This window comes from Heterodontus francisci, chromosome 6, assembly GCF_036365525.1.
Source record: "Heterodontus francisci isolate sHetFra1 chromosome 6, sHetFra1.hap1, whole genome shotgun sequence".
NCBI classification, from domain to species: Eukaryota; Metazoa; Chordata; class Chondrichthyes; order Heterodontiformes; family Heterodontidae; genus Heterodontus; species Heterodontus francisci.
In genome coordinates this window covers 135,081,735-135,092,754 of record NC_090376.1, presented here as the reverse complement: position 1 = coordinate 135,092,754, position 11,020 = coordinate 135,081,735, and the positions used below count along the sequence as shown (strand labels likewise).

General features: G+C 42.6%; 1 protein-coding gene across 1 annotated transcript; it reads left to right on the top strand.

Moving 5' to 3' along the window:
- Positions 1-1,008: 1,008 nt before the first annotated feature.
- spry2 (sprouty RTK signaling antagonist 2) lies at positions 1,009-7,363 on the top strand. Its single transcript, XM_068034363.1, has 2 exons — positions 1,009-1,097; positions 5,357-7,363. Exon 2 carries the CDS (start codon positions 5,408-5,410, stop codon positions 6,368-6,370), a length of 963 nt encoding a protein of 320 aa, XP_067890464.1. The 5' UTR covers positions 1,009-1,097; positions 5,357-5,407; the 3' UTR covers positions 6,371-7,363.
- The last annotated feature ends 3,657 nt before the right edge of the window (positions 7,364-11,020 follow it).

Here is an 11,020-nt window from a genome sequence, read left to right as displayed (position 1 = left end):
GAGTTTAGAAATCTTGGCTTGAAAATGGATTAATATCAATGAACTTCCACAGAGTTTACCCAGTTTATTGCAATGGTGAACGTGGGTGTTTACGAGCAGAGCTGCCGCAGAGTTGCATTCACACACTGAAGACTTAACAATTGCAAGGACATTGAAGAACAATTTATGGTTGATTACTGGAAGATTCTACCCTGTGTACATTAAAATTGATATCTGGCTTAGATTCTGGAGCTAGTTATTGACAGTCAGATAATATGGAGTCACAATGAACCTTTTTTTAAAAATCGAAAGCTTCAGTATAACTAAAGTGGTGGGTTAAAAAAACTGGAGACTGACATGCAGATTGCAGTTTAAAAGAAGTCTGTTTTGTACTGAATGCTGAAGCACTGCGAAACTCTTATTCCTGGCACATACTGAATATTCGCTCCCTCTCCTCCTCCCCCCCGTTTCTCTCACTCACTAATGAATTTGAGCCCAGAACCAATCAGCAGAGACCGGATGCAATATATCCTCTGGGACAACAAATGCTCTATTCGATCTCATGCAGATGACGCCATTTACCCATCAGCTACCTCTGGAAAACTTAATAGCAGCTCGAGCAAATCTGCTTCTTTAAAACACTCTGCAAACTTCACATCTGTCGGAAGGATCGGGGCGGCGGCAACAACACTGGAACCCCCGTTTGCAAGGAAAGAGCCACTTGTGAATGAGACCAAGCGCCTGAATTCCCTTCTGCAAAGTTGCAACATTGACATTTTTTTCTATAGCTGAGTAGAGTGAGTGCGCGTCCGCCCTCGTGTCTGTTTCTGCTGGCTTCATTCAGAAAAAAAAAGGATTTTTTTCTTCCACCTCTCCCCTGAAAAAAAAGCAACTGAAGACTGGTGATCGATCGGACAGGTCCTGTTGCTTCCCTCTTCCCCCCCCCCACCCCCCTTTCCCCTCGACCCCCGCCTCCTTTGGATGCTTTTACAGATAGTAGGGGCAGATCTTCGCTGGAATTTGGATCGGCGTCTTTTTTTCCCCTCTGGTGGAGTTTTTATGCTTCTTTCCGCAGACATAAACCGACGGAGAGAAGTTAGTGGAACGCCGCGACCACGGTAAGTTAGGAAGGAACTTTTAACTTATATGAAGAAACATAGGGCGCAATCTGTTTTTAAAAAGGCAATGGGGGGGGGGGGGCAATCTCTTTTAAACATAAAATTACAATGAGTAATTTCTTAAAATAAAAAGGCAATGGGGGCAATAATCTCAAAGGCAAATACACATTTATGGCATTCATAACATTAGCATGTTTCACTGCTGAGTGCCTGTACTGGTTTTATTCCGAGGCAGCTAATTGTAAAATAATAAACAAAATCTAGTTGACAGGACTCAACTCCCCGCCATTGTACTGAATGGTTCAGAGGGGGGTAGAGCTGGGATATTTTCGGAAGGGGTTTTTATTTCTCTCTCCAGTTTGAAAACATTGCTGCACTTTTTGACTTCATTTTTGCAATCCGTTTGTTTTGACTGCACTGAAAGGCACTCTGCAAAGGAAATGCACTGAAAACCTTGACAAGATGGGATATTGGGATTGAATTAACTTTATGGGTTCCAGATTCTTTTAAATAACTAACGTTTTGACGGGACTGTGTGTGTGTGTGTGTGTGTATATAGAGAGACGGGGTAAGTTAAAAACGGCGCTGAGAGTTGACACCAGGAGTTGATACCGTTGCATTTAAACAGGGGTTGGTTATGATGCAAGTGTATGGAAAAATCAAGGTTGTATTTTGTATTAACAAGATAATAGGGTAGACTGTCCCGCTTTCGGAAGCGGCTTTGAACAAACGATGTTCTGCCTGATGATGTTGAGAGGGGAGTGTTGATTTTTGCACCAACCCCTGTGTCCTGTCAGTGCCTTCCCCCCCCCCCCCCTCCACCATCCCTTTCCTGGCCCTCTTCTGCCACCCCCCCCCCCCCCCATCCCTTTCCTGGCCCTCTCCTGCCACCCCCCCATCCCTTTCCTGGCCCTCTCCTGCCACCCACACCCCCCTTTCCTGGCCCTCTCCTGCCACCCACACCCCCCTTTCCTGGCCCTCTTCTGCCACCCACACCCCCCTTTCCTGGCCCTCTTCTGCCACCCACACCCCCCTTTCCTGGCCCTCTTCTGCCACCCACACCCCCCTTTCCTGGCCCTCTTCTGCCACCCACACCCCCCTTTCCTGGCCCTCTTCTGCCACCCACACCCCCCTTTCCTGGCCCTCTTCTGCCACCCACACCCCCCTTTCCTGGCCCTCTTCTGCCACCCACCCACCCCCCTTTCCTGGCCCTCTTCTGCCACCCACCCCCCCCCCCTTTCCTGGCCCTCTTCTGCCACCCACCCACCCCCCCCCCCTTTCCTGGCCCTCTTCTGCCACCCACCCCCCCCCCCCCCTTTCCTGGCCCTCTTCTGCCACCCACCCCCCCCCCCCTTTCCTGGCCCTCTTCTGCCACCCACCCCCCCCCCCTTTCCTGGCCCTCTTCTGCCACCCACCCCCCCCCCCCTTTCCTGGCCCTCTTCTGCCACCCACCCCCCCCCCCCCTTTCCTGGCCCTCTTCTGCCACCCACCCCCCCCCCCCCCTTTCCTGGCCCTCTTCTGCCACCCACCCCCCCCCCCCCCTTTCCTGGCCCTCTTCTGCCACCCACCCCCCCCCCCTTTCCTGGCCCTCTTCTGCCACCCCCCCCCCCCCTTTCCTGGCCCTCTTCTGCCACCCACCCCCCCTCCCCTTTCGCGGCCCTCGTCTGCTGCCCCCCCCTCCCCTTTCGCGGCCCCCGTCTGCTGCCCCCCCTCCCCTTTCCTGGCCCTTGACTGCTCTTTCCCCCCCCCCCCCTCCCCTTTCCTGGCCCGCTTCTGCCCCCCCCCCTTAGACCTCTTCTGCCTTCACCCCCCCACCCTCCCCCCCCCCCCCCAGACCTGTTCTGCCTCCCCCTCCTTAGCCTCCTTTTCTTCCTTGCCATTGGCCACTGGGTGTTTTGACAGGAGTGGGGCTCCTCCAGCCGTTCTGCCTGGGACTGGAGCTGGAGCCCGGCACCACGCCACAGTGTCTCCCTCTCCCCCTCCCCCTTTAACCAGCCTCTTATCCGGTTGCTTGTTTGTGAACGGAGCGGGTCCTGCTCAAACTTTCCACGTGTTTGATGTTATTTATTATGAAGAGGAAAAGGGAAGGAAGTCGGACCGAACCAAAAAAAAATCGTGTTTCAGGGATTTTTTTTTTTGCAAAAACTTCACCTCAAGTCAAGAGAACTGAATGAGTCGGCGCAAGTGGCGGATTGTAATCCCATTTGCAGCCTCCTCTCTGCAGTAGTTGCATATGGAAGTTGTCACGATTTTCTTTTCATGGTGAATGATCCGTGCATAAAACCTCACCCACAATATACATATTGTTCAGAGTTTTAGGTTGCTGGCAGATTTTGATAGAGGAGTGTGATAAGAATGCATTGCTTGGGGATGGTCTCCCAAGTTAAATCTCGAGACAATAAAACTTGTTTCTTCTTCCCCCACTGCTAATCCTTAAAATTAGGCTTTTGTTAAGCAAAATGGCACTTGTATATTTTCACCAGAAAGGCACAGCGTTCAGAAAATATGCCATTTCTGAATGGAGTCATTTGGAATATTACATTCTGCAAAGACCAGCGCAGTGTGATTTGTGTCCGCAGCCTTTCCAGCTTTATAGTACGTGGCCAAAAGTTTAGCAGCCCCAGAACCCCTGCCCAGATTTCTGAGAGTCCCAATTAACATTATATGGAGTACAGTCCAAGCTTATCTTGCTATTTCACCCCTTTCAGCCCATTTTCCACTTAACTTCAACTGATCTTTGTTTTATAATTTCTTACACTTTTTATATCTTAAAAGTTTTTAGGGCTCCTATTTCAAGTTATTTACTTATGGAGGGGATGAAGCTAAACATATAGTTTTAATAGTTCATTGGCTAAAAATGTTTGGTAGAACCTATAAATAGACATGTTAACAGGCAACAAAATGCACAGTACTTTCCATGAAAATTAAGCAGCAGCTATATTGACTATCGGAAAGGTTTTGACAGTTGCATTTAGCTTGCAAGTTATACTCCCCATTTTTCCATAAAGGAAACGTTGTTTCCTCTTTTGATATGTTTTCCTGGGTATCTGATAAAGTGCAAATATTTCTCCCCTCTTAGTTTCCCTCCTGTTACCATGAACTGGACACTGGTGCACAAATGTGTAGTTCAGTACAGCATCCAAATGGCTGTAGTGGTTTACTCTATGAATGGGAATGACTTCACACACAGTCCAGTATGTGGCCTGTGGGGAAATTGCTGAAGTTAGCGGTGAGGCAAAGGAGCAGTAAGAGCATGTCTTGAGGTAGGAGCCCAGCAGCTTAGGGCAACCATTTTGGCAGCCTCACAGGAGGAGGCGCTGGGGAGCAAGTAGAGTTCTTAAGCATTATTAAAATCTACAAGGCAAAAGCTTCTTGTCAACAATCAGTGATTCCCAAGGCAGAGAACTTTGCATCCTTTCCTTGGGTTGTTGTACATTGTAGGGCTGGATTCTATCCTCTTGACTTGTTGTTTTAAAAAAAAATCTTAGAACTACTAAACTGATATCTTGTGCTGTATCTTGTGTCTGCTGTGGTACTCAAGGTTCTGTTCTACAGGAGTTGTGTTTTTGATTAGCTCTGGTGGAGTTCCAAATTCTGCACACTGGAATTGCATTGAGCATGAAAAACATTTTGGTCTGTTCCTTTCTAAGTGAAGAGCCAAACTGCGATCTCGTTGCAGAACTTCAGGCTGAGAATCATCCATTAACCTATCTACTGCTGCCTCCCTATCCTACTATCAAAATCTAAATGAAAAGGTGCAATGCACATGAAGTTTGTAGTTTTAATAGTAGTGTTTCATACTTGATCCCAAAATACATACCTTTATTTAAGCGACAGTTGAAAGTTCTAAAGGTGCCTGTAGATTGAAAAGTTTGTAATAACCTTTTGAGTTGGAAGGCAACTCATTTTTTTTGGCATTCATTGCCTGGGCTGGTTTTGGCTGTTTCCCTGTCTTCATACTGAGTGTCAATGATTTTAAGAAACAAAAATCCAGTAAATCAATGGTGCTTGTTATTCACAAGGGGAGGTGGGGGGAACGCGAATCATGAAATTGCTGAAGGGAAAATATATAAATGTCAGAACATGTCCAGCCTTATTCATTCAACTGTGCTGTATGCAAGGATGAAAATACCTAGCACTTATTTTTAACTTTGATGCACCAATAATGAGGAAATGATTTCACGTCTTTTTTCGCTATTGCATAAATGCTGAATATTTTTGCATTACATACTGAATATTTTTTTCCCGTTTTATAACAGGACTTCAGATGTGTTCTAAGCCTGGTGGAGTGATCACTTTTCAGTGTACAGATGGATACGCGAACTCAAAATGGCAGTGGTTCTCCAGCCCTGCTACAGTTGCTGCGTGACAGCGGAAGGCAACACGTGGAACCTGACCCCAGGGATGTACAGCCGCAGCAGGTTCAAGTGTTGTCGCTCGATCAGATCCGAATTATAAGAGCCACTAATGAGTACACAGAGGGACCTACTGTTGCTCCAAGGCCTGGGAGCAAATCTGTGCACCGACCACCTTCGCAGCACAAAAATGAGAGGATGTCTGGATTAAATAATGACCAAGATCATCAGCGGTTTAACATCCGCAGTCAGCATCATATGCATTCTTCAACGAGGGCGCCTTTAACACGGTCAACTAGCACTGTGAGTGCAGGTTCTCGGAATAGCACACGGACAAGTACAAGTAGTACATCTTCTGAACAGAGACTTCTGGGACCTTTGTCTTCACCACCTGACCATGTCTCTGATGGAATCATCAGGGTACAGCCCAAACCGGAATTTAAATCTGATGAACTGAAACCGCTGGGGAATGAAGAATTGGGTAAACACATCTACCGATGTGAAGACTGTGGGAAGTGTAAGTGTGAGGATTGTACTCATCCAACGACACTACCTTCCTATTGGCTGTGTGACAAGCGGTGCCTCTGCTCTGCACAGAATGCGGTGGAGTATGGGACCTGCGTCTGCTTTGTGAAGGGTGTCTTTTACCACTGCTCGAACTATGATGACGAAGACAGCTGCGCAGATAATCCGTGCTCCTGCAGCCAGTCACATTGCTGTGTCCGGTGGTCAGCCATGGGCCTTATGTCCCTCCTTATGCCCTGCCTGTGGTGTTACCTGCCTGCCAAGGGCTGCCTTAAGTTGTGCCAGGGGTGCTACGATAGGATTAACCGTCCTGGGTGCCGTTGCAAAAATTCAAACACAGTTTGCTGCAAGGTTCCCAGCTTACCTCCTCGGAACCTTGAGAAGCCCTCCTAGCTGAAAAGGAGAGAGAAAGAGAGCATCGTTTTCAGTGCCAGTTCTCAACACTTTTATTCTGTGCATTTGTAGCATGAGGAGAAAAAATGCATTTACAATGTGAGCACTGAGCACAATGCTGGATACCTTTTATCTGACTGCCTTAATAGATGTAAACCATACAATCTACAGCCATTAAGATGGTCTTTTTTTTTTAAAAAAAGAGAAAGGTATCTCCCATTGTGATTGGTTTTGTCTTCTCATTGACAGTATGATGCACCTGTCTATTTTTGTGTGTAATAGTGGCACTGCAATTCCCTGGAGTTTGGGAGGACTGTTTGAGGTTTGCAATGATAACGCTGTTGACCCTGTTTTCTCCATCTCTCTCAACTGATACACAAGCGGATGGAAACCATCCAGTCAGTGAGATTAAACAGGATGCACAACATCCATTGTTTTTGAAACGGCATAAGCTAAAGCTACAGGTAACGCAACAACACTCCCTGGTCTTTCTGTATTGTATGTGAATACTTCTTGCAGAATATGTAAATTAGCAAATTGCTCATTTTTTGCTGCCAGAGTTAATTTGTTATATTTTTGTATATACAATAATATTAAGACTGTGAAAATGGTGCCATATAAATGGCAGATTTACAAATATTATACTAATATGTTGTACATTCAGACAAATGTGAATCAATCAGTATGTTTAGGCTATATTTCACCTTACAAAATTCACCATTATGTCACTCTTGATACCCCCTGACATCATGTATATTGTACAGTTACCATAAATTCAGTCTTTATTTTCTAATTTTTCAACATATTGTTTAGTGTAAAGAATATTTATTTGAAGTTTTATTATTTTATAAAATATTTATTTTAAAAGGCATCTTACAAATTCACCCTTTTTTTAAAAATGGGAACATCATAGTTACTGAAAGTGAGGGTGATACAAATCAGATGCATATGTTCACTATAAAATAGAAAATATATTAACGTTTTGAAATCAAACTGTGTACTACTTTGTCTTTTCTGCTCTTTTGTTCCCATGGTGCAAGAGGAAGCTGTCGCTAAATGTGTTTAAATCCTCTGCAGTAATCAGTAAGATGAGCAGTACATCCTCTCGGTTTCCAAATTTGTTTCCACTTTAGGTATCAACTGGTGAAAAGGCTTTTCAAGTATCTCCGTTGTACATCTATAGGTTGGTACATTGAGGATGCACCATCCTAATTATAGGGCGTTTTGCTCTAAGCATAATCTACAGTGCTTCATTCATCACTATGATGCAGAAAGTTTTATATAGTACATGGTAAATTCTGCGAACTGTTTTTGGCTAGATGAGGTGTATGAAGGCTGGACATTATTACACATTAATAACAATATATCTGGAATCTCATGGTATTGAAATTATAAACTCCAGCAAATCAAAATGGATTAAGTTAAAATCATTGCTTGTTTAGAGAATACAATCTTTCCTTCTCCCCTCCCCCCTTAATTTAATTTTTCCTACTTAGCTTTTCTCCACCTACTCCTTGCCTGAAGGGGGCGATTTGTACTGGATACTGTTCCACAGACAGCAACAGTTTCTGGCATCTTGCCCAAGTGACTATCCTTAGTGAGCTAGGGAACCGTGTCAGTGACTTCTTTGACTATAGGTCAGCTGAGCCGAATCCTGTCCTCACTTAGCAAGTTGCACTTTCCAACAGGCGTCACTAAGCAATGAATAGAGGTAGGAAGACCGTCCAGTTATTTTTATGATCCATAGACCAGAGATACTGAGATCTCAATGCTGCTTCAGCTGAGATCAGGAATCTGACCTGATCTGTATCGCTCAGCATCACTGAATCATCAGAGGATATAGTAATGAGATAATTCTGTTAGTTTTAATTACAGCTGTTGCTATCTGACAATTTAGAAGAGATACTTTGACACAAGTTTAATGGTTGTTGGATATTTACTGGTGCCACAGTATGTGATCTGGTAGCCAAAGAAATGTTTCTTAATTCCATACTTGTGTATAATTATATTCAATATATTAGAAATATTTTAATCCTGCAGTATAAATCCAATAAATCGGGGCCAATGGTAAGACTTGATTTTTTTTTTAAATCACCACTTGAAATGAATCTTAAATGCCTCTTGTCATGACATATCTATTCAGAGTGGCTTGCATTGATATTTATCATATCTCGCCACCAGCTAAGATACGCATATATAAAAGATAAACAAAATCTTGAGTTTTCTATTTTCATGGTTAAAGTAAGTTCACTTCAACTTGTGAACTTTTACTATTGTTAGTGCATTTCCTAAAATATCAGTAAATTCCTATCACAATTAATGTCTTTGTTAATCAAAAGCTATTAGCGAAATAGAAATCCCAAAAATATCAAGTATCAAAAATTAATAGCCTCTTCAAACTTGAATAACTTTTTGAATTTTTAATCTCCAGAGCTGAATTTGCTGAACTAAAGTGATGTCCATGTGTTTGGTTGTGTAACATGAAGGAAAGATTAGGCATAATCTTGTGTAAAAGTTCTGGCAGTGGTCATTATCTGTAAAGCACTGCACTCAAAGCATGACTGAAACATTTCAGACCTGTCCCTGCAGATAAACACTGCTACCATAGTTCCAATATAGAAAATGAATAATCAGACCTTGGTATTGGAATCGCAGTTGTCATTGTGCATTTTTCTGATTTATCAAGCAGTAGGGTACATGGTCTAATGTTTCAGTGAGATGGTGGAAAATGATTTAAAATAGGTAGATTAGCTAGTCATTAAAGCTATTGAAATAAACAGAATAAATGAACACACTTTGAACAGGCTGTTCCAGAGTCAAAAGTAAGTTAACACCACGAGAATAATGCATGCATTCATCCGACACAGGCCAAATATTTCTTTTGAACTTAACGATGCATATTTAATTTTTTAAATGGGGAAGTATGGTAGAAATTTGTGGCAGGATGTACTCATCTTTTGGTTATAATTTCAAATTAATACAGCTTTGACATCCAGTTGGGAGTGATCTGTTTATGATTCATTTAGTTGCAAGAAAACTGAGTGACGAGTCTAACTTTTTTTTTTAGTTTATTTTTATCTATTGAACAGAATCTTGAGAGTCATCAGGCACAGTGTCAGCAATTTGAAATATTGCAGTTTTTTCTTCAGTAAAGAGTGAGTCTCTGTGTTACTATTCAGAATGAATGTTGCTTTATTTATTAATTTGGTGGAACCAGATACTATGAAAATGTCGAAGTACACAACTGGTCAGTCAGCATCTGTAAAGAGAAAATGCAGGTTAATGTTTTGAATAATACTGTTCCCCAAAACTGCATAAGTACTTCTCTTTTCTCTCTACAGGTGCTGACTGCATTTCCAGTATTTTATGCTTTTTGGTTCAAATTTCCACCTTTAGAAGCTAGGGAAATAGGCTTTGAGGAGTTCCTATGCCCAGTGGTGTGAGGAAACTGAATTAGCATCAGTGAAAATACAATTATCAAAACATACTGTCTGAGAGTTAACAATTAGCTTCTTCACATTTTCAGGCTCCTTGTTTCGTAAGTCAGTACATTGACCATGTTATTTGCCATCTTAAATAGAAGGAAACATTCTTTGGAACTGTTCTGTGATCTTTACACGAGGGTCCTGTTGCTGAGACTCCTTGTTTAATCAAGCATCTTCTTCTGCATTTGAACCAGAAGTTTTATACAGTCACCCTGGTCAAGCACAGCATTTCTTGTAACTTCTTTCAAAAGAATGTCCTGCATTAATGTGACATTAATTTGCAACACTGCCATCTGTTTGACAGCATACTCCAGGGATCTAGTGAGTATGATAAAGTAATACAAAAGAATGTGGGCGTTTCACCACTTATGAAAGTAACCTTAAGATTTTTTTAAATGGTTGGTCCATCAGTGTTTTTTTGGGAAGTTGGAATTGTAAAGTCTCCTTATGCTTTGCAGTACTACAGAACCATAGCTTCCTCCCTCCTGCATTCCAGCCAACTGCAAAAATCTGGGGGGAAAAATTCCACCCTCGCATCTGGAAGTTGTACAATGTTGAATGATTTTGCAGGCTGCATGGAATAGATTTGAACACAGGGGCACCATATGTTTCATTTGGATTGTGTGCTATGACTGAACTCTCAATACTGTATACCAGATGTTCACTTCACCATGCACACAGGCAAACCCAACTAGTTCATTCTAGAAAGCTGCACCACCGCAAATCTTTATTGTCTGAAAATCTTTGCACATAATGGCAGTTTTTATAAGTTATTTTTTAAATTCTGAAACCAAAAGATAATCTGAAAGTGGAATGGTATGTCAAGCATTGTGGCTTATCCCAGCAATGTGAGCTGAACCAGATATATGTCAGTGAAGTTAGAATGTTTTATGTTAACACTATCTGGCTGTCATTCTCTGATATATTTCATATGGTCTGTCATACTGTATCTCGCATGGCTTTTGAAAATTATTGCAGTTCCAGTTATTATCTCTATTAAGTCATCCTTGAGTACTTTTATTTCTAGTAGGCTGCATATATTGCTAATTTTTAATTTGAGCAATATTTCCACATGGCTGTTTACTAAGGAAGTGTTAGAGGCAATTCCTCTGGGAAATTATAAGTGCAACTAACTCGTTTTTCTTAACTTATTGAGTGCATGTAT